This window comes from Ranitomeya imitator, chromosome 3, assembly GCF_032444005.1.
Source record: "Ranitomeya imitator isolate aRanImi1 chromosome 3, aRanImi1.pri, whole genome shotgun sequence".
Lineage (NCBI taxonomy): Eukaryota > Metazoa > Chordata > Amphibia > Anura > Dendrobatidae > Ranitomeya > Ranitomeya imitator.
Window position 1 is genome coordinate 399959619 of NC_091284.1, and position 24674 is coordinate 399984292.

Genomic DNA, 24674 nt, shown 5'->3' on the forward strand with positions numbered 1-24674 from the left:
GTGGCTGTAACTGTGCCTGCTGCTTAAGAGAAATGAGTATTCACTGCACTGGCAATGAAGATTCATTTCTCTTATAGCGCGAACAGTTACAGCCTCAGTGACTGGCTTCCAGCAGCTGTAAAAAACAAAAACAATAAAAAACCCTCCTACTTACCGTATATACTCAAGTATAAGCCGACCCCCTAATTTTGCCACAAAAAACTGGGAAAACTTAATGACTCGAGTATAAGCCTAGGGTGGAAAATGCAGCAGCTACCGGTAAATTTCAAAAATAAAAATAGATACCAATAAAAGTAAAATTAATTGAGACATCAGTAGTTTAAGTGTTTTTGAATATCCATAATGAATCAGGAGCCCCCTATTATGCTCCATACAGTTTATGATGGCCCCATAAGATGCTCCATATTAAAATATGCCCCCATATAATGCGGCACAAATGCGGATTATGACCCCATAAGATGCTCCAGACACATTTGCCACGTATAATGCTCCACAAATGTGGATTATGGCCCCATAAGATGCCCTATAGAGATATTTGCCCCATATAATACTGCACATGGCCCCATACAGATATTTGCCCCATATAATAATAATAATAATAATGCTGCACATGGCCCCATAAGATGCTCCATACAGATATTTGCCCCATATAACGCTGCACATGGCCCCATAAGATGCTCCATACAGACATTTGCCCCATATGCTGTTGCTGCGATTAAAAAAATAAAAAATTACACAGTCACCTCTCAGGCCCCCGGCACTTGCTATATTCACCTGCTCCCCATTCCACCGCCGCTGTGTCTTCCCCGTCCTCTGCACTGACGTTCAGGCAGAGGGCGACGCACACTAATCGCGTCACCGCGCCCTCTGACCTGAGCGTCACTGCAGAGGACGAGGAAGTGAATATAGCGCACTGCGTTATACTCACCTGCTCCTGGCGCGGTCCCTGCACGTCTGTTCCCCGACGCCGGCAGCTTCTTCCTGTAGTGAACGGTCACATGGTACCGCTCATTACAGTAATGACTATGAAGCTCCACGCCTATGGGAGTGGAGTCGGGTCCATATTCATTACTGTAATGAGCGGTACCATGTGACCGCTCACTACAGGAAGAATCTGTCGGCGCCGGGGAAATAGGGACGTGCGGGGACCGTGCCAGGAGCAGGTGAGTATTATTAGACAGCTGCTGCTCCCCCTCCCCTGCCGACCCCTGGGTATGACTCGAGTATAAGCCGAGAGGGTTACTTTCAGCCCAAAAAAGTGGACTGAAAATCTCGGCTTATACTCGAGTATATACGGTACCTACCTTGCAGCATCTTGTTCCAGCTTCCAGCAGCTCCTGCGGCCGAGCGATCATGTGTCCCCGGTGAGTGGAGAGAGGTAAATATTCATTACCTTAATGAGCGGGGACATGTGATCGCTCGGCCGCAGGAGCTGCTGGAAGTCGGAACAAGATGCTGCGAGGGCACGCAGGGAAGGCAAGTAGGTGGTTTTTTTTTAAATGCATTTCTCATGGGGGGCCATGCAGACAAGGACAGGGATGAGGAGCCATGCAGACAAGGATGAGGAGCCATGCAGACAAGGACAGGGATGAGGAGCCATGCAGACAAGAATGGGGATGAGGAACCATGCAGACAAGGACGGGGAGGAGGAGCCATGCAGACAAGAATGGCGATGAGGAACAATGCAGACAAGGACGGGGAGCCATGCATACGATAGAGATGAGGGAACAATGAATACCCGGCTTATACTCAAGTCAATACATTTTCCCAGTTTTTCATGGAAAAATTAGGTGCCTTGACTTATACACGAGTATATACGGTAATCTATTATTTTGCTAGTTTAGAATAGAATATCTCTAGTGCCAATCAACCCCTACTATCCTAGCTTTTATAACCAACAAGTGCCATACAAAAAAAGGAGGAAATACTGGGCTTAAATTCACATTTTAATTTGTAGGATAGGAGTGGAATAAGACATCACCTTTATTGCTAATAGTTAGAGATGAGCCAGTCGATTTGAAAGACCTCGTCATTACTTCCATGGTTGACAGACAAAAGAACTGCAAGCCTCCTCCAACCTGCAAAGATTCTTCTGCTTCGCAAATCCAGCGTGACATCACGTAAGAGTTGCGGCCCAACAATGACGACATCAAGTCAGGCCTACAAATCAATTGAGGTGCCAGGAATAATGGGAGGCAGAAGGAGGTTTGCAGGGCTTCCGTCTGGTGGCCCTGGAACTACTGACAAGGTTCACAGGACCAGGATCCTGAAAAGAAAAAGAAAAAAAACAAAAAACACACCATCACACACTTCACTCATCTCTACTATGAATATAAAAGGTGTAGTAAAAAGAAGTTCTCCACAGTCACAAAAGGAATATAAAAGAGCCAGCTCAACTAGATATGGTAACATGCCAAACTCTAAAATGCATGAGGAATTCGTGAAATTACCCGACAATTAAAAAGGAAATACAAATAACATTTAACTACAAAGAAATTACCATCTCTGCTTGCTTGACAGTGCGAGGAAATCCATCGAGTAGGAATCCCTTTTTACACGGTGGTGTATCAAGATTCTTTTCAATCAGCTCTACGACCATTTCATCACTGACCTAAAAACAGAGGCACAAAAAAAAAAAAGAATCATTCATGATTCCCCTGCATAGAATAATCACTCCATATATTACACTAGATGGTGGCCTGATTCTAACACATCGGGTATTCTACAACATGTATAGTAGTATATAACACAGCCCACGCAGTATATTGCACAGCCCACGCAGTATATTGCACAGCCCACGCAGTATATTGCACAGCCCACGCAGTATATTGCACAGCCCACGCAGTATATTGCACAGCCCACGCAGTATACAGCAATGTGGGCATCATATCCCTGTTAAAAAAAAAAAAGGGATTAAAATAAAAAATAGCTATATACTCACCTTCCAGCGGCCCCCGGATCCAGCCCAGGAGTTAGCGATGCTCGACGCGACGCTCCAGTGCCAGTAATGCATTGCGGCAATAACACGTGATGATGTAGCGGTCTCACAACGCTATGTCATCATTTCGCGAGACTGCTACGTCATCTCTGGTCATTGCCGCAATGGATTCTTGGGACCGGAGCGGTGAGAATATGATTTTTTTTTTACTTTTTTTTTTTTTTTAATTATTTTTAACATTAGATCTTTTTACTATTGATGCTGCATAGGCAGCATCAATAGTAAAAAGTTGGTCACACAGTTTAATAGCAGCGTTACAGGACTGCTAAACCGCTATGGGGGCACTGACTAGAGAGCAGTAGGGAGGGGGCACTGACTGGAGGGGAGTAGGGAGGGGCGAATTTGCGGCTGGACTGTGCCCGACGCTGATTGGTCGCGGCCGGCAGGCCGCAACCAATCAGCGACGTGGGATTTCCATGACAGACAAACAGACGGAAGTGACCCTTAGATGATTATATAGATAGAAGTGCATACGGATTGTTAATCTCGACATACTTACCAGTTTCCCAGCATCCATTGTGGCCTTCAGGCGTTTACCCAAGTCCGAACCTGAAGCCACCATGGCTCGCAACATATCACCTGTGGCAAGGTGACATACACAGTACTTTTCAGCCAGTTTGGGAGCCTGGGAAAATAAAAGAAACATTCTCATAAGAAACACATTACTATAAATGAGAGTAGTGAGGAGCAGGCTACCTACTGCAATAAGGAGCAACACAAATTTTGCAAGAATGCAATGAGATGTAACAGATGTCAAAAGGATACAAAGAGGGTGGATTATCAGCAAAACCTGAAATTAAAAGATGTCAGCAAAGTAGATTATATTTTACCAAATCCCATTTCCACACTAATAGAAATTGCCATGTAGGACAGGTTTTTAAATCCACAGCATGTTCTCTTCAACATATTCATTAATGATCTGGTAGAAGGTTTACACAGTAAAGTATCGATATTTGCAGATGATACAAAACTATGTAAAGCAGTTAATACAAGAGAAGATAGTATTCTGCTACAGATGGATCTGGATAAGTTGGAAACTTGGGCTGAAAGGTGGCAGATGAGGTTTAACAATGATAAATGTAAGGTTATACACATGGGAAGAAGGAATCAATATCACCATTACACACTGAATGGGAAACCACTGGGTAAATCTGACAGGGAGAAGGACTTGGGGATCCTAGTTAATGATAAACTTACCTGGAGCAGCCAGTGCCAGGCAGCAGCTGCCAAGGCAAACAGGATCATGGGGTGCATTAAAAGAGGTCTGGATACACATGATGAGAGCATTATACTGCCTCTGTACAAATCCCTAGTTAGACCGCACATGGAGTACTGTGTCCAGTTTTGGGCACCGGTGCTCAGGAAGGATATAATGGAACTAGAGAGAGTACAAAGGAGGGCAACAAAATTAATAAAGGGGATGGGAGAACTACAATACCCAGATAGATTAGCGAAATTAGGATTATTTAGTCTAGAAAAAAGACGACTGAGGGGCGATCTAATAACCATGTATAAGTATATAAGGGGACAATACAAATATCTCGCTAAGGATCTGTTTATACCAAGGAAGGTGACGGGCACAAGGGGGCATTCTTTGCGTCTGGAGGAGAGAAGGTTTTTCCATCAACATAGAAGAGGATTCTTTACTGTTAGGGCAGTGAGAATCTGGAATTGCTTGCCTGAGGAGGTGGTGATGGCGAACTCAGTCGAGGGGTTCAAGAGAGGCCTGGATGTCTTCCTGGAGCAGAACAATATTGTATCATACAATTATTAGGTTCTGTAGAAGGACGTAGATCTGGGGATTTATTATGATGGAATATAGGCTGAACTGGATGGACAAATGTCTTTTTTCGGCTTTACTAACTATGTTACTATATCAATTCTTTCTTGGGAATTGCATTAGCAAATGTCACCAAATTTAATGATGGGGATTTCTCGTTGAACTCTGGAATAATATTTAAAGATGTAAACAACCGTTCCGTTATTTTCACACAGCGGAGTTTCATGGTCTGGACTCAGACATAATGCAGACAGGCCGAGGGGCTTATTTCTGACTCAAACTCGACAGCCTCATAGGCATAGGCAGGTAGTTCAGAAGACCCACAGACAGTCCATACATGTATATGTGAAATTTGGTTACGATTGATTAAACAGTACTTTCCTGACATCCACACTGAAATTAGCATGTTTTATATCTGGATTTTATTGTTCAGGTTAATAAAAACAGTCTAGATTTCAGCACTGGAATGAATAAAATCTACAGCATTTATACAAGCCACATTCAATTTTTGTACTTTGCAAATGAATGGGATTTGTTAAAACTACTGTACTTTGATGTAAAATGTCAGTGTGGATTGCCATGCTGACACTGCATTATGCTGCAGATTTTATGTACTTAAAGGGCCACTGTCATCCCCCTCCAGCCGTTATAAACAAAGAGCCACCTTGTGCAGCAGTAAGGCTACGTTCACACTAGCGTTATGCTAGTTTGCGTCGGGCGACGCAGCGGCAACGCATGCGTCATGCGCCCCTATATTTAACATGGGGGACGCATGCGTTTTTGTTTGTTGCGTTGTGCAACGCATGCGTCTTTTTTGCCGCAAGCGTCGGACCAAGAAAACGCAACAAGTTGCATTTTTCTTGAACAAGTTGCATTTTTCTTGCGTCCGAATTTCGGCAAAAAACGACGCATGCGTCGCAAAACGCAGCGTTTTTGCGTGCGTTGTGTCGCCGACGCAGCAGCGCACAACGCTAATGTGAAAGTAGCCTAATGCAGCATTCTAACAAGGTGGCTCTTTTAGTTTTGTGTTCATGTATTACTAAAATAAAGCGCTATGAAACTTTTCAAAAATACCTATCTTTGTCCACGGAGGCGGGTCTGAAGCCTCCTCTGTGAAGCCCCAACTGCCGTCACTCATCTCTTCTGGGGCGATAGTCGCCGCCCCCTGCGCGCTGTTCTTCTTAAATCCAGCGCCTGCGCTGTACGTGCCTGCCTGGGGCAGGCGCAGTGTTCATTGGCCGTCATAGCTCAGATGCCGGGTTCCTGGCTGCGCCTGTGCGGGCAGTGCGGCCACCCTGTTACTGAATCCCCGCCCCGCGCTGTGTTATGCATTATGCACAGTGCGGGGCTGGGATTCCTGGGCAGATTCCTGCACAGACCGACGCTGGAAGGCGGGGAACCTGGGGGAGCGTCTGACAAGCGCAGTGCGCATGCCCAGGAATCCCAGCCCCGCACTGTGCATAATGCATAACACAGTGTGGGGCGGGGATTCAGTAATAGGGTGGCCGCACTGTCCGCACAGGTGCAGTCAGGAACCCGGCATCTGAGCTATAACTGCCAATTTTCACTGCTCCTGCCTCAGGCAGGCACGCACAGCGCAGGCGCCGGATTTAAGAAGAACAGCGCGCAGGGGGCGGCGACCATCGCCCCAGAAGAGATGAGTGGCGGCAGTTGGGTGCTTCACAGAGGAGGCTTCAGACCCGCCTCCAGGTACAAAGATAGGTATTTTCGAAAAGTTTCAAAGCGCTTTATTTTAGTAATACATGAACACAAAACTAAAAGAGCCACCTTGTTAGAATGCAGCATTACAAAGGTGGCTCTTTTAGTTTATAACGGCTGGAGGGGGGTGACAGTGGCCCTTTAAGATCAACAACAAATACACTGTCTGTTCATTACCGCACATCTACTTTAAACAGTCATGTTAAAGGGAACCTGTCACCTCCAAAATCGAAGGTGAGCTAAATCCACTAGCATCAGGGGCTTATCTACAGCATTCTGTAATGCTGTAGATAAGCCCCCGATGTATCCTGAAAGATGAGAAAAAGAGGTTAGATTATACTCACCCAGGGGCGGTCCCGCTGCGGTACAGTCCGACGGGCATTGCGGTCCGGTCTGGGGCCTCCCATCTTCATACGATCACATCCTCTTCCCGCGGCTCCGGCGCAGGTGTACTTTGTCTGTTCTGTTGAGGCTAGAGCAAAGTCCTGCAGTGCGCAGGCACCGGGCCTCTCTGACCTTTCCCGGCACCTGCGCACTGCAGTACTTTGCTCTTCCCTCAACAGGGCAGATAAAGTAGGCCTGCACCGGAGCTGCAGTGTGAAGACCAGAAGATGACATCGTAAGAAGATGGGAGGCACCGGACCGGACCGCAACACCCATCGGATCGAACTGCCCACCCTGGTAAGTATTATCTAACCTCTTTTTCTCATCTTTCAGGATACATCGGAGGGCTTATCTACAGCATTACAGAATGCTGTAGATAAGCCCCTGATGCTGGTGGGCTTAGCTCACCTTCGATTTTGGGGGTGACAGGTTCCCTTTAAGGACTCATTCCAATAAAAGTGAAAGTTAAGTGATGAACGAACGAGCTGAAATAGGCTTTATTCGAGCATGCTCAAGTCCCAGCGACTAGATGTCTTGTGACTGTTAGGCAATCCCTGCAAGTGTTCCAGGTGCCTAACCGCCAAGAGACATGCAGCCGTAGGGACTCGAATATATTTTTTGAGCATGCCAAAGACACACTGTTAGCACACGAGCATGCTCAGATAACACCTTATATATTTTAAATGAGTTTGTATGAAAGAAAAATCAAGTAGGTAGGAAGGTGTACATAAATGATTGTCCCAGCCATAATGTACAGGCAGTCGGCGCAGTCATTCTGGGCTGGCAGTCTCTTTAACTGGGCAACTACAATAACCTGCCATTCATATTTATAGGTAGTTGTCATTCATCATATGAACAGATATTATTGACATCCAATACAAATGTAACATAGCAAATGGGTATGTACCTGGGCAGTTAAAAGTACATCCTTGTTATATATTGTTTAACATAAATGCCTGTGCAGGAAACCTTCATGATGTGTACCACCAACACTTCGAAAATGAGCTGTTTGCAATCAATTATGAATTTAGAAAAAAATAACGTTTTACTTGCACAGCATGTTCTTGTGTTGCACATGGGGTCACATACAGCAGCTGTTTTGTCTTACTCAGGTAAGATTATTGCACGTGCCACCATGCTGAGGACTAGCACTCACATTGGAAATCACCCAAAAATGTCTGCATTGCCTTCTAGAAATGTGTCTAACATTAATGATAAAGTATACTGCGTACAATAGCAGGATCAGCAGTATGTGCAATAACCTGAGACGGCGAATGACGGTTCAGATTTAATGTCATGTCCTCTGAAAGGTCAAACATTTGACTAGAGACCAGAGACACACACGGCTTACTTGTATCTTTGCCCTGACAAACTTTACACATCATATCTCAAGAGAACCCAAGTAAAGCAAAGGTAACGAGGTAAGGTGACGGTAGAGGCCAAACAGATAGCAGCTCTCATTCTGAGGCATGCTGGAAAATGAAAGGTGAAGACTGATCGGCCATCTCTTTGCTCTACTGTCATAAGTCTCCTGACATGTCTTATCTTCTATTGATTTCTGGTAGGCACCTTCCACTTACTATACTGGAGGACATTTATAATACAGACCCCATTTATGATTATTCTCAGTTGGGTCAAGTCATTCTGTTCATAGGAAATCCAGGAAAGCTGTACTGCCTTCCGGTATCCCCCAGGTTCCTGGTCTCTTCAATGTAACCCCCATCGGTGTAGATGTCAGTCATGACAGCAAGGGCTAAAAGGTTCTGGAGGCATTGGAGGCTGAGGCGCTGCTAAAGCTTATGCTAGCCTTCTAACGTTAATTAGGGAAACAGATTGGACCACAGCCAAGCCTGGGGGTATGCTGCCACAGGAGCACTGGGAGAAGCAGCTGCCAACTTGGCGTGCCATTTGTCAGAAATAAAAAATGTCATAATCTGGTGTGAATGTTGCATTTCTACTGACTGACATTTATTTTTGCTCCTGCGCCTCACCATTCCTGAGATATGGCCCCTCGTCCTCTTCTCAGTGTGTAAACCTAACCATGTTAGCCAAGCCAGTATGGTCGTCAACTCTTCTCTACGGCAGTCGTCACTCATTTGGCTGAAAACACTAGATTTCTATGCAGGGCCCTATTGCAGGGACAGAAAGGTGCAGGAACAAAAAAATAAAGAGTGCCATATTCAGGAGAGTGCCGGCATTTACACAAGAAGTAGTCGAATCTCTGGCAGGAGCGGTCAGTATTCAATCTCCGCTATTTACGGCATGCCCATATGTCGACTTCTAGATGCTAGTGGACCCACACTGTTTTAAAGTAGAGGACGCAAGCAGTGATTTTCCAGAAGTATCTTTGACAATTATTTTGTTCAGAGACATGAATAGTAAGGTCACTCCTTTTACTTGCTTCATGGCTTTTGCGGTCTGAAACAACTAACAGACATTACAGAAGACTGAACGTGTGAACAGAAAGTTGTTGTGACATTGCAGTTCATATGTTCATTATTTTTGCGCCTTTCTAGGCAGGTTCCAGGCAGAATGCACCTGAAAAATACGCTTGCATATACCTTTAAAGGGAATTAGTCACCTTAAGATGTTTGAGTTAATAATATGGGCATACAGGTTGTATACAGGTGAAATTAGTTAAACTGTAGCCTGGATGTGGCCTTGTTAAGTAAAAATCATCTTTATAGCTTCAGTCTTCCAGGCTATGGGGCGTGGTCTGCCAAAAGATAAGACTACCTCCAGTCATCATTGTACTAGATTTCTCCTCCCCTTCTCTTCACACATCCCTTTGACGTCATGTGTGAAGCCAGAAATCCAGTGCCTGGGCGTTATGCCTGCTGTCAATCCTCTGTACTGTTTCCCCTTCCATGAGCACTGTCTTCAATTTTGATGTGTGAAGGTACCAGAGAGTCATGGTCAGTTCCGGTCCCAGTGATCTCCATTGCACAGTAACGTGAATTCCCCACAGAGAAGAGATGGGACGCAGAATACACAGGATTTCCAGCCATGCACATGATGTCAAAGGGACATCTGAAGGGAAGGGAAGGAGAAAACCTGTATAATGAAGACCGGAGGCAGTCTTATCTTCCAGGCAGCCCATGTCCCATAGCCTGGAAGATCAATGCTATAAAAGATGATTCGGCACAATCCGGCGAATTTTGAAAAAAAAAAAAAAAAAAACGGACATGGCAAAAGTTTCTGCCAGATCCTTTTTTTCTCATAGCCTTGTATTAGTGCCGGATTGCGCCTGATGGCCTCACGTTTCATCCGGATCTGTCCTAAATTAGTTTTCCGGAGGCAACATACAGAGGAACGTATTTTCTGTCCGTCGAAAAACTGCACAGCGTCTGATCCATCGCAAAACGTCTGAAACTTGAGGTGAAATGATGGAATCTGGTTATTTACACAAAAGCATGCATTTTCTATGCTGGAAAATCTCTCTCTCTTTCTTCCCTGCTACTGGAAATTCAAACTATCTCCAGGTTTAAAAAAAAAAAATTAAAAAAAATTTGCAACGGATCCGTTTTGTTTTTATAAAATTAGTCGGATTGTGCCTGACGGATTAAAACTGATGTGTGAATCAGGCCTAAGGCTAAGGGGGATGTATCAGAAGCTTCAACACTCCTGAGCAGTTATAAGATACTAGATGGTGGCCTGATTCTAACGCATCGGGTATTCTAGAATATGCATGTCCATGTAATATATTGCCCAGCCACGTAGTATATTGCCCAGCCACGTAGTATATTGCCCAATCACGTACTATATTGCCCAGCCACGTACTATATTGCCCAGCCACGTACTATATTGCCCAGTGACGTAGTATACAGCACAGAGCCACGTAGTATATTGCCCAGCTACGTAGTATATTGCCCAGGCACGTATGTCACAGGTTAAAAAATAAAAAATAAACATACTCACCTTCCGATCCGAGGGCCCCTTGTAGTTCTGTCGCCAGCTTCCGGTCCCAGGGTGTGATGACGTCGCGGTCACATGACCGTGACGTTATGGAAGGTCCTTCTCGCGCAGGACCTGTGATGACGTCGCGGTCACATGACCGTGACGTCATGGAAGGTCCTTTTCGCATACCATCCTTAGAACTGGAACGTCGCGAAGAGCGGGAAAGGCGCCGGAGGTTGAGTATATGATGATTTTTTATTTTTTAATTATTTTTAACATTAGATCTGCATAGGCAGCATCAATAGTAAAAACTTGGTCACATAGGGTTAACAGCGGCATAACGCGGTCCGTTACCGCTGGCATTAACCCTGTGTGAGCGGTGACTGCAGGGAGTATGGAGCAGGCGCCGGGCACCTGACTGCAGGGGAGTAGGGAGGGACTAATCGGACTGTGGCCGTCGCTGATTGATCGCGGCAGCCATGACAGGCAGCTGGCAAGACCAATCAGCGACTTGGATTCCATGACAGACAGAGGCCGCGACCAATGAATATCTGTGACAGACAGAAGGACAGAAAGACGGAAGTGACCCTTAGACAATTATATAGTAGATAGGATTACAGATATCAAGGTTTGAGAGAAATCCACATTTTTCTTATAGTAAATGAGCTGTTAAGATCTTTAGGCTGGACACAAGTGAATGAGAATCTGCTTCCTAATTTTAAATGAAAGTGAAAGTTAATCCCTTTACCCCCAAGGGTGGTTTGCACATTAATGACCGGGCCAATTTTTACAATTCTGACCACTGTCCCTTTATGAGGTTATAGCTCTGTCACGCTTGCATGGATCCCAGTGATTCTGACCTTGTTTTCTCGTGACATATTGTACTTCATGTTAGTGATAAAATTTCCTTGACATTACTTGGGTTTATTTGTGAAAAACAAGGATATTTGGCAAAAAATTTCACAATTTTCCAACTTTGAATTTTCATGCCCTTAAATCAGAGAGATGTCACACAAGATACCGTATATACTCGAGTATAAGCCGACCCAAGTATAAGCCGAGACCCCTAATTTTGCCACAAAAAAACTGGGAAAACTTAATGACTCGAGTATAAGCCTAGGGTGGAAAATGCAGCAGCTACCGGTAAAGGTCAAAAATAAAAATAGATACCAATAAAAGTAAAATTAATTGAGACATCAGTAGTTTAAGTGTTTATGACTATCCATATTGAATCATGAGCCCCATATAATGCTCCATACAGTTCATGATGGGCCCCATAAGATGCTCCATATTAAAATATGCCCCATATAATGCTGCACAAATGCTGATTGTGGCACATAAGATGCTCCATACAGACATTTGCCCCCATATAATGCTGCACAAATGCTGATTATGGCCCCATAAGATGCTCCATACAGACATTTGTCCCCATATAACGCTACACAAATGCTGATTATGGCCCCATAAGAAGCTCCATAGACAAATTTGCCCCATGTAATGCAGCACAAATGCTGATTACCGTATGTCCCCATAAGAAGCTCCATACAGACATTTGCCCCATATAATGCTGCACAAATGCTGATTATGGCCCCATAAGATGCTCCATAGACACATTTGTCCCATATAACGCTGCACATGGCCCCATAAGATGCTCCATAGAGATATATGCCCCATATAATGCTGCACATGGTCCCATAAGATGCTCCATAGAGATATTTGCCCCATATAATGCTGCACATGGCCCCATAAAATGCTCCATAGAGATATTTGCCCCATATGCTGTTGGTGCGATTTAAAAAAAATAAAAATAAAAAAAAATTACATACTCACCTCTCGTCGCTCAGGCTCTAGGCACTTGGTATATTCACCTGTCCTCCGTTCCAACGCCGAGCGTCGCTGTGTCTTCCGCGTCCTCTGCACTGACGCTCAGGCACAGTGCGCGCAATATACACGTCATCGCGCCCTCTAACTTGAGCGTCACTGCAGAGGATGCAGAAGACACAGCAGCGCCGATGGTGGAACGAGGGACAGGTGAATATAGCACACGCACTGCTCCTGCCATACGCACCTGCTCCCCGCGCGGTCCCTGGACGTCCCGGGTTCTCCGGGCACTGGCAGCTTCTTTCTGTGTTGAGCGGTCACATGGTACCGTTCATTACAGTAATGAATATGTGGCTCCACCCCTATGGGAGTGGAGTGGGGTCCATATTCATTACTGTAATGAGCGGTACCATGTGACCGCTAACTACAGGAAGAAGCTGTCAGCGACCGGAGAAACAGGGATGTCCAGGGACCGCAGCGTGAGCAGGTGAGTATGATTGGACAGCTGCCGCTCCCCTTTCCCTGCCGACCCCTGGAAATGACTCGAGTACAAGCCAAGAGGGGCAATTTCATCCTAAAAAAATGGGCTGAAATTCTCAGCTTATACTCGAGTATATACGGTACTTAAGTAACATTTCCCACACATCTACTTTACATCAGCACAATTTTGGAAACAAAGTTTTTTGTTAGGGAGGTATAAGGGTTAAAAGTTAACCAGCAATTTCTCATTTTTACAACACCATTTTTTAGGGACCACATCACATTTGAAGTAACTTTGAGGGGTCTATATGATAGAAAATACCCAAGTGTGACACCATTCTAAAAACTGCACCCCTCAAGGTGCTCAAAAGACAATCAAGAAGTTTATTAACCCTTCAGGTATTTCACAGGAATTTTTGGAATGTTTAAAAAAAAAATATGAACATATAACTTTTTTCCACAAAAAATTTACTTCAGATCCAATTTGTTTTATTTTCCCAAGGGTAACAGGACAAATTGCACAACAACGTTTGGGGTCCAAATTCTCCTGAGTACGTTGATACCCCATATGTGGGGGTAAACCACTGTTTGGGCGCATGGCAGAGCTCAGAAGGGAAGGAGAGCCATTTGACTTTTCAATGCAAAATTGGCTGGAATTGAGATAGGGCGCCATGTCTCGTTTGGAGAGCCCCTGATGTGCCTAAACACTAGAAACCCCCCGAAAGTGACCCCATTTTGGAAAGTAGACCCCCTAAGGAACTTATCTAGATGTGTGGTGAGCACTTTGAATAACCAATTGCTTCACAGAAGTTTATAATGTAGAGTCGTGAAAATTAAAAAATCATTTTTCCACAAAAATCTTTTAGCCCCCAATTTTGTATTTTCCCATGGGTAACAGGAGAAATTGGACCCCAAAAGTTGTTGTCCAATTTGTCCTGAGAAAGCGGATACCCCATATGTGGGAGAAAACTACTGTTTGGGAGCATGGGAGAGCTCGGAAGGGAAGAAGCGGCATTTTGGAATGCCGACTTTGATGGAATGGTCTGCGGGCTTCATGTTGCTTTTGCTGAGCCCCTGATGTACCTAAACAGTAGAAACCCCCCACAAGTGACCCCATATTGGAAACTAGACCCCCCAAGGAAGTTATCTAGATGTGTTGTGAGAACTTTGAAACCCCAAGTGTTTCACTAAAGTTTATAATGCAGAGCTGTGAAAATAAAATCTTTTTTTTCCCACAAAAATGATTTTTTAGCCCCTAGCTTTGTATTTCCCCAAGGGTAACAGGAGAAATTGGACCCCAAAAGTTGTTGTCCAATTTGTCCCGAGTACGCTGATACCCCATAAGTGGGGGTAAACCACTGTTTGGGCGCACAGCAGAGCTCGGAAGGGAAGGAGCACTGTTTTATTTTATCAACGCAGAATTGTATGGATTGAGATCGGACATCATGTTGAGTTTTCAAAGCCCCTGGTGTGCCTAAACAGTGGAAACCTCCCAATTCTAACTCCAACCCTAACCCCAACACATCCCTAACCCTAATCCCACCCCAACGCTGACCACAACACACCCCTATGTTGTGAATTCTGCTTTTGGGTTCCCTCCAGTGGTTGCAGGTGGTAATGCAGTTGTCCCTGAGTTGCAGTCCTGGTCAGGTGTATCTGCTGATTGCAGCTCTGACTGGGGTATTTAGGTGTGCAGGATTCATTAGTCCTTGCCAGTTGTCCATGGTTCTGGGAGGTTTTGGATCTTTGTCTGGTTCTTCCTGCCTTGCTGCCATTTCAGCAAAGATAAGTGTCTGGTTTTTGTTTCTGTGGCGCACATGCTGTGTGCTTAATAATTCTGTGCTATTCATTTGTTTTCTCTTGTCCAGCTTATTGTGTCAGTGTTTTCTCAGTCTTTCTGGATTCTCTGGAGTTGCAGATATACGCTCCACATCTTTAGTTAGATGGTGGAGTTTTTTGTATTTTCTGCTGTGGATATTTTTGGAAGGGTTTTAATACTGACCGCTTAGTATCCTGTCCTATCCTTTCCTATTTTAGCTAGAGTGGCCTCTTTTGCTAAATCCTGTTTCCTGCCTGCGTGTGTCTTTTCCTCTACTACTCACAGTCAATATTTGTGGGGGGCTGCCTATCCTTTGGGGTTCTGCTCTGAGTCAAGGTAGAATTCCTATTTCCATCTATAGGGGTATTTAGTCCTCCGGCTGTGTCGGTGTCTAGGATTTGTTAGGCACACCCCACGGCTACTTCTAGTTGCGAAATTAAGTTCAGGATTTGCGGTCAGTATAGTTTCCACCAACTCCAGAGAAAGTTCCATGCGGCTCCAAGGTCACCAGATCATAAAACCCCTAACCCTAATCCCAACCCTAACACATCCCTAACCCCAACACACTCCTAACCCTAATCCCAACCCTAACCCTGATACACCCCTAACCCAACCGTAAACGTAATCCTAGCCCCAACCCTAAGATTAGCCCTAACCCTAACTTTAGCCCCAACCCTAACGGGAAAATGGAAATAAATACTTTTTTATTTTATTATTTTTCCATAACTAAGGCGGTGATAAAGGGGAGTTTGATTTACTATTTATAGCGGGTTTTTATGTTTGGCAGCTGTCACACACTAAAAGACACTATTTATTGCAAAAAATATTTTTTGCATTACCACATTCTGAGAACTATAATTTTTCCATATTTTGGTCCACAGTGTCATGTGAGGTCTTGTTTTTTGCGGGACGAGTTGACGTTTTTATTGGTACCATTTTCGGGCACATGACATTTTTTGATCGCTTTTTATTCTGATTTTTGTTAGGCAGAATGAATAAAAAACAGCAATTTGTGAATTTCTTTTGGGGGGGCGTTTATACCATTCCGCGTTTGGTAAAACAGATAAAGCAGTTTTATTCTTCGGTCAGTAAGATCACACTGATACCTCATTTATATTATTTTTTTATGTTTTGGCGCTTTTATACAATAAAAACTATTTTATAGAAAAACTTATTTTTGCATTGCTTTATTTTGAGGGCTATAACTTTTTATTATTTTTTTTGCTGATAATGCTGTATGGCGGCTCCTTTTTTGCGGGACAAGATGACATTTTCGACGGTACCATGTTTATTGATATCCGTCTTTTTCATCGCATGTTATTCCACTTTTTGTTCGGCGGTATGATAAAGCATTGTTTTTTGCCTCTTTTTCTTACGGTGTTCACTGAAGGGGTAGGACATCATGTTACGGCGATCTAACAGGCAGTGCTGCAGGCTTGCCGGCGCCTGCTCTTAGCAGGCACTGACAAGCCACCTCCCTGCAGGACCCGGAAGGACCCCAACGGCCATCTTGGATCCGGGGCCTGCAGGGAGGACGGAGGAGACGCTCGGAACAACACGATCACGAGAGGTTGTCCTAGTAGTGAGAAACCCCTTTAACCTGCAAATATGAGGTTAATCTGCAGGTTAATAGTATTCTGAACATTAGGCCCCCACTGCTGAGAGCAAATGAACTAGTGGTCCAGTCACAGATCTAACTGCACTGACAGCAGCTCAGCATTAGGGCCAACTGACAATCAGTGTCGGGGCACGGTTACAGACGCCGCTCTATACACGAGCGTTGACGAAACCTGCACCGCTCCCGTGAAGAATAAAGATAGAACCCCGCTGTCGGGAGGAAAGTAAGTGCAGGCGCTGGCCAGGTTCAGAACGCTATTAATCTGTGGATTAACCCCATATCTGCAGGTTAACAGCAAGCTTTCACATGACCGGTAACCTTGAAGTAGCAGTGTGGTTACACCTAGAGGAGCTGTGGGGAAGTTTCTAGACGCCTGTACTAACATACACCATCATACTGCACAGTATATAGGCGGCCAATAACCCAGAGCTGCCGCTTCACACACTGCTCTGCGACAACCTGCAGTCCCCTCAAACGCAGTTACACAATCCCGGCCCCCAGCTTGTACAGGACACCTCGATATCAGCCACGTCAGGACATGGTATCTGAGTTGTGGAAGTGTTACTCAGGCCGGAGTCACACTAGCGTATAATACAGACGAGTGCCATGGCAGAAAGCATCGCATAACACTCGGACCAGTGTTAAATCTATGGTGCAGCTCACATCACTGTATTTTTTCTCGGGCGTATTCTACGTGCTAGTGAAATCGCAGCATGCTTCAATTATATGCGTATATTGGCCCAGTCTCACCAATGCAAGTCTATGGGTGCGAGAAAAAAATCGTATACCTCATGGATCATTATTTATTATTATTTATATAGCACCATTAATTCCATGGTGCTGTACATTAGACAGGGTTACATACAAATACAAATATCACTTGTCTTACAGTAAACAAAACTAACAATGACAGACTGGTACAGAGGGAAGAGGACCCTGCCCTTGCAGGAATACATATTCTACAGGATTCTGGGGAAGGAGACAGTAGGTCAGGGGTTGCAGTAGCTCCGATGGTGAGGAGGTGGCCGTGTGATGATTACAAGGTTGTAAGCTTCTTTGAAGAGATGGGTTTTCAGGTTTCTTTTGAAGGATCCAAATGTGGTGGATAACCGTACGTGTTGGGGCAGAGAATTCCAGAGGATGGGGGATATTCGGGAGAAGTCTTGGAGGCGACCGGGTGAGGAGTGAATAAGCGTGGAGGAGAGAAGGAGGTCTTGGAAGGACCAGAGATTACGTGAGGGAAGATATTGAGAGACTAGTTCGGAAACATATGGAGGAAAAAGGTTATGGATGGCTTTGTAGGTCAGTGTTAGTAGTTTCAACTGGATACGCTGGGAAATTGGGAGCCAGTGAAGGGATTTGCAAAGAGGTGAAGCAGGAGTGTAGCGAGGAGAGAGATTAGTCGGACAGCAGAATTAAGGATGGACTGGAGGGGTGCGAGAGTGTTAGAAGGTAGGCCACAGAGGAGATGTTGCAGTAATCGAGGCGGGAGATTAGGGCATGCACAAGCATTTTGGTAGAGAGGGTTGAGGAAAGGACAGATTCTGGAAATATTTTTGAGCTGGAGGCGACAGGAGGTGACGAGAGCTTGGATGTGCGGTTTGAAGGACAGGGCAGAGTCAAGGGTTACTCCGAGGCAGCGGATTTTGGGGACAGGGGAAAGTGTGATTTCATTTATTTTGATAGTTAGATCAGGTAGGGAAGATGTGCGAGATGGAGGAAAGATAATTCGTTCAGATTTGTCCACATTGAGCTTAAGGAAGCGAGAGGAGAAGAAGGAGGATATGGCTGATAGACACTATGGGATTCTGGAGAGCAGAGAGGTAACATCTGGGCCAGAGAGGTTGATCTGAGTGTCATCAGCATATAGATGGTACTGGAAGCCATAGGACCTTATGAGTTGTCCCAGACCGAGTGTATAGATTAAGAAGAGTAAGGGCCCAAGGACAGAGCCTTGAGGGACACCAATAGAGAAGGGACAAGATGAAGAGGTAGTATGGGAGTAGGAAACGCTAAATGTGCGGTTGGTAAGGTATGAGGAGATCCAAGATAGGGCGAGGTCTTTGACACCAAAGGAAGAGAGGATCTGTAGTAGGAGGCAGTGGTCAACTGTGTCGAAGGTAGAGGACAGGTCTAGAAGGAGGAGTATAGAGAATTGTCTGTTAGCTTTGGCTGCAAGTAAACCGTTAGTAATTTTGGTCAGGGCAGTCTCAGTGGAATGTTGGGGACAGAAGCCAGACTGAAGGTTGTCGAAGAGAGATGCAAAGTGAGAGGAAAGTTCAGCATGGACGTGCTGCTCAAGGAGTTTGTAAGCAAATGGGAGCAAAGATATGGGACGATAGCTGGACATAGTGCTTGGGTCAAGGGATGGCTTTTTGAGGATAGGTGTGATTGTGGCATGTTTGAAAGCAGTGGGGAAGGTACCAGAAGTTAGTGATAGGTTGAAGAGATGGGTTAGGGATGGGAATAGTGTGGTGGTGAGGTTGGGGAGGAGGCGGGATGGGATGGGGTCAAGCACACAAGTGGTGAGGTGTGATTTGGAGAGAACATGAGCAAGCTGTCCTTCAGTGATTATGGAGAGTGAAGTTATGGGGTTTGGGCATTGGTCTGGTATACAAAGGGGTTGTGGTGGTTTGACAACAAGGACTTGCCTTGTTTGGTCTATCTTATTTTTGAAGTGCGTGGCAAAGTCCTCGGCAACGATTAGGGAACTTGGAGGGGGCAGTGGTGGGCGGAGGAGGGAGTTAAAAGTGTTGAACAACTGTTTGGGGTTGTGGGATAAGGAAGATACAAGGGTTGTGAAGCAAGTCTGTTTAGCAGAGGTGAGAGCGGATTTGAATGCCAGCGCTGATTGTTTGAATGCAGTGAAATAGTTTTGTGAATGTGTTTTCTTCCAGCGCCGTTCTGCAATTCTGGATACTTGCCGAAGCTGTTTAGTGATGTTATTGTGCCAGAGTTGTCCATTGGTTCGTCGCACTCTGCTATGCATGACAGGGGCGACCGTGTCAATAGCTGATGCAAGAGTGGCATTGTAGAAAGCAGCGGCAGTGTCTGTGTCATGGAGTGAGGATATGGATGCTAGTGGTAAGATGGAGTCAGAGAGTGTGGGTGTCTAGGTGTGCGAGGTTCTTGCGTGGGTGCGCATGGTGCTGGACATGGGTGACAGGTGAGGAGGACAATAATGAGGGAGAGGGGAGGTTGATCATCAGTGTAGCTTGCGAGAAATACTCACACATTTTCCTCATTTCAGCGCATTTAGCCATAAAATTCAATGAGGAAAAGCAGTGAGAAATGTAAAGCCATACGGATACATAGATGCGAGAAAATCACATTGCAAATGGATTACACATAGAGAACATTTGTGTGATTCTCGGCCATCAAAATCAGCCTGATTTTTTTTAAACATTGAGTGTGACTCTGGCCTTAGGCAGTTCCCTCTCAGTATGGGCTCACACATGAAGAGCACGCTGCGCCACCTACCCAGCGACGAAACCGCTAGAAGACTCCCAATTACTGGGTGAGACTGTCAGTAAAGGGAATCTGTCACCTAATTTTGGGCCCATAAACTGTGGCCACCGGCATCAGGGCTTTATCTACAACATTCTGGAATGCTGTAGATAAGCCCCCGATGTATCCTGAAAGAGGAGAAAAAGACCCAGGGGCGGTCCAGGTCCGATAGGCGTCGCGGTCCGGGGCCTCCCATCTTCTTACGATGATGTCCTCTTCTTGTCACGGCTCCGGCGCAGGCGTACTTTGTCTGTTCTGTTCAGGGCAAAGTACTGCAGTGCGCAGGAGCCGGGAAAGGTCAGAGAGGCCCAGCACCTGCGCACTGCAGTACTTTGCTCTGCCCTCAACAGGACAAACAAAGTACGCCTGCGCAGGAGCCATGGGAAGAGGATGTGATCGTATGAAGATGGGAGGGACCGGACCCCGACACCCATCGGATCGGACCGCAGCGGGAACGCCCCTGGGTGAGTATAATCTAACCTCTTTTAGGTTACATCGGGGGCTTATCTACAGCATTCTGCAATGCTGTAGATAAGCCCCTGATGGCGGTGGGCGCAGCTTATAGGGCCAAATTTAGATGACAAATTTCATTCAGTAACTACAGACACCCACACTCCCCATAGCGTAAAGTGTCACTGCAGGGGGCGCTCTCCCAGAAGCAGCCCTTCATTGCCTACAGGAGTGACACACGTGGCTTCCTGCCATCCAATCACAAGTGCACACGTCACAACACGCAGGCTCTAGTGTCCAGCAGACTATGTGAGGTAGACTGCACGGTAAAATGTCCACGGTCCTCGGCTCCACTGGTTCCTTACCTGCGTGCCCTTACCCGCCCCCGGCGGCCCCAGTAGGATGGCTCTGATCCCGTCCATTACAGAGCTCCGTTCTGTGCCTTCCCTGGGAGCCATATTTCACGCAAGAGCCGACAATCCTCTAGGTTACAACTGACACACTAAAGCGCAACACGCCCACTCCCACCTGATTGGCTGCGCCGTGTAGGCTGTTCCTGTAATGACGTGTCTATAGGCTAATGTAGTTGTCCATCATGGACCATATTTAGCCAGTAAGGCGGCCATTGGAGGGTATTTAGGTGATGGGTTGCGCTGAGACGGCGGGAAGCGGAAGGTCATGAAGTGTCCTGGTAGGTGCGGAACACGTGGTCAGCAGGGGGCGTGGCCGGGTGACTGCACAGGTTCATTGGCTTTGCCCTTATTTGTCTGGTGATCGTGCGGATGTGTTCGTGTGTCTGCGGCGGGGGTTCCACACTGTGGGTCATCTGCTCACCTGACACATGTATGGTCGGACTGAAGTGGCTGTCCAGGACTGGAGAAATGGGATCATTAGCCACCTGCAGCTGCCGTACATGTCTATGTATCAGTATAAGGTGCTGATAAACGGAAAAAGTCATCGAAAGTGAAATAGTGGAAGCCTGATTTCACCAGTGTTGTCTTTTTGCTTTACACCATTCATCCTGCAGTGAAAATGCCCCATACAAGGTGACCTGCCAGCTGATATACTGCTCGTAATGGGCACCATGTCTCAGACATTGGTTATATGACTTCAGTTAGGTATGTGCGACTCTGAAACGCTGAAAAGTTTCAGAGGAAATATACTTTTAAAGCCATACGGGAGACTAGTCAGAGAGGCGGGTCCCTGGCAGGTTGTCACCGCCCACTGCCAATGACTGACAGGTCTCTCCATATACATGCACGCAAGGAGAGACCTGTCATTGTGAGTGGGCCAGATGAAGCCACAAGGATCGGCCTTTACAAACATTTTTGCATGCAAATTGGACTCCTGTGGCTCACAAAGGGAACTGGACCGGACACTCATACCCTCCAAACAACTAGCATGTGTGTGTATATATATATATATATATATATATATATATAATATACCCCCACATAATAGAAGTAATCTTCCTAACAAGCCCTTTCTATATAACTCATTAGCATGTGTGTCAAAAACTATTTCCATTTTCAGCATGCAAAGAAGCTAGAGACTAGACGATGGGGCATTGGTTCCCCGGATTAGTTGTGCCTCTCACAATGTTATCACACCTCTGTGGGCCATCTCTCTCTAAATCTCACACATGCGCACGACTTTCTTACACATCAGTGCACCTCTGAAGCCTGGTGTATACTTCCTGGCTTCAATGGCGCACTGCACATGTCCAGAAACAAGAAGCCTGATGTCTACAGTGGGGCTGAATTTCGGACATCTCTAAGGCCAGTTTCACACTTGCGGTTGTGTCTGCAGCGTTTCTTCCACAATTATCCGCATGCGTTGTGTGTTCCTATATTTAACGTTAGGGGCGCATGCGTCTGCGATCGGTTGCTTTTTGCCGCGTTTGACAATGCATGCGTCGTTTCGTCGTCTGCGGTTTGGCGCGGTAAATGCTACATGTAGTAATTTTAGAGGCGTCAATTTGCGGCCGCAAGCACATGCGTTAGCTTGCTTTTGTGAACGCATGGGTTGCACCACTGGAAAACATGTCTAGACACTGATTAGCCACCCCCCACATACTAGGTGATAAAGGAGGGAGTGGACATTTGCAGGTCACTACTCAGCAGACAGAGAAACAGACCAGAACGCCAAAAGCACCTTGGAGGAAACAAGACTGAACAATGTGAGTATATCCTAGCCAATGCCTTTATTTTCTATTTTCTGTCTCTATATGTCCTAATTTCTGCCATTTCTTTCTTTCTGTATGCATCAGAATGTCTTCTTCTGATGAGGAGCAACGTCATGGGCCTTCACAAGCCGAACATGTCAGTGAAGTGAGTACTCACCTCCTCAGATTAGTAAGTATTCACTGTCACATCTACACATGTGACAATTTTTTTTCCTTTTTTTAGCGCACTTGTTCCACTGCAGCAGAGGGTGAGCAGGAGCAGCGGGGTCACTGTCGGGTGGCAAGGCGGCAGCATGTAAGTATACCTGGCTGACTGTTTACTGTATCCTCACTTTAGTATTCTTGAATCTTCCTTTCTTTACTTTCCTCTTTCTTTACATTTTTCTTCTGGACTCCTTTTTATCTTGACTTTCGTTATTCATGCCATTTCTCGGCCTCTGTTTTCTTTTTCCTTATGTTAATGTATCCAACATTAATGTCTATTTATTTTTTAGGTTCCAGAACGGGATGAGGACCTCATTGAAAATGACCTCATCTCCCTGGTCCATGAGCAAGTCCCGTTGTGGGACACACGGGTTCCCCAGCACTCGGACAACGTGACGATCCGGCGGCTATGGAATGAGGTGGCCAAAGCAATGTGGGATGGTTGGGACAACGCCCTGCATTTTGTAAGTATTGCAATGCAGTGTGATGCAGCAGTGACCTTGGCCGTGCTCACCCAACTGTGTGTGATGAGAGAAACTCTCAGGAGTTTGTCATCACACACAGTTGTGTGAGCACGGCCAAAAGTCCATTGCCTAACCATTATTTTTTGTTTTTTCACCAGTGCTCAAAGTCAAAACACATTGGCGTTCGATGAAGGACCGCTTCAACAAGAACCTGCGTCAAGAGAGCTGTGTTCCCAGTGGTTCTGGAGCAAGGATCCGAAAATATAAATACCACCCCATTCTGGCATTTTTAAGACCGGTCCTTGCCCAGAGAACGTAAGTATTTTTTCGGTGTATTAGGTTGTGTTGTATTGACATAATCTGTATGCTTCTATTCCACAGGAGTTGACGTTTTGTAAATTTTTGGTATTAATTTTTTTTCCCTTCACCATGACAGCACTGTAGGTGAGAGATGGCATCCGCCCCCAGGAACAGGAAACCTGCAGCAGAGATAAAAGAAGGAGGCGGCACCTCTCTCCTCAGTTTTGGTTTCCTGTTCCTGCAGGTGGATGCCTGTGGCAGAGCGCTTACCTCCAGAGGGATCTCCCTCTGATGATTGCCAGTCTGAGGGGCTGCTGCGTGCTGCGCCTCATCCCCTCGCTGGACTCCCTGGCGTCTGCTCTGGGCATGAGGGTGGTCCGGGGGGGAAAGCAGAGCACAGCGGTGAGTCACCGCTGTGCTCTGCTTTCCGGCCGGCGCTGACAGTCAGTGCGGGAAGCTGACTGCGGGGGACGTGACAGACATCGGAATGTGAGTATGTAGTGTTTTTTTTTTTTTTTACTTTTACAATGGTAACCAGGGTAAATATCGGGTTACTAAGCGCGGCCCTGCACTTAGTAACCCGATGTTTACCCTGGTTACCCGGGGACTTCGGCATCGTTGAAGACAGTATCAACGATGCCGAAGTCTTTCCCCTGATCGTTGGTCGCTGGAGAGAGCTGTCTGTGTGACAGCTCCCCAGCGACCACACAACGACTTACCAACGATCACGGCCAGGTCGTATCGCTGGTCATGATCCCTGGTAAGTCGTTTAGTGTAACGGTACCTTAAGAGATCCCCTTGACAAGAAAGCAGATGCTTTTCTGAAATCAGCCTGGGAGGCAGCGACATGGTCGTTTAAACCCGGGGTGGCCGCCACTTGCACAGCACGTGCTATGGTTAAGTGGTTAGAGGAACTAAGTGATCAGATTAAAAACAAATGCCCAGAGACTACTTGAGGCATTACCCTCTCTACAGGGGGTGGCAAGATTCCTATCAGATGCTTCTGTTGACTCTGTCAGAGGTGCCGCCCGTGCATGTGCTTTATCCA

General features: G+C 45.9%; 1 protein-coding gene and 1 long non-coding RNA gene across 3 annotated transcripts in view; one reads left to right on the forward strand and one right to left on the reverse strand.

The window, feature by feature from the left end:
• Window positions 1-20996, reverse strand: part of AK2 (adenylate kinase 2) — a 34005-nt gene extending 13009 nt beyond the window's left edge. For both annotated transcript variants that reach the window (XM_069757075.1, XM_069757074.1), the window contains exons 1-3: window positions 20839-20996; window positions 3498-3623; window positions 2501-2611 (exon numbers count right to left, since the gene is read on the reverse strand). In XM_069757075.1, coding sequence (XP_069613176.1) covers window positions 2501-2611; window positions 3498-3623; window positions 20839-20931 — 330 coding nt within the window. In that variant the 5' untranslated portion in view covers window positions 20932-20996. The remainder of the gene's footprint in view (window positions 1-2500; window positions 2612-3497; window positions 3624-20838) is intronic.
• Window positions 20997-22913: 1917 nt separating this feature from the next.
• Window positions 22914-23630, forward strand: LOC138672121 (uncharacterized). Its single transcript, XR_011319590.1, has 3 exons — window positions 22914-22953; window positions 23153-23326; window positions 23485-23630. It is a non-coding gene; the product is annotated as an uncharacterized lncRNA (long non-coding RNA).
• Window positions 23631-24674: the final 1044 nt, after the last annotated feature.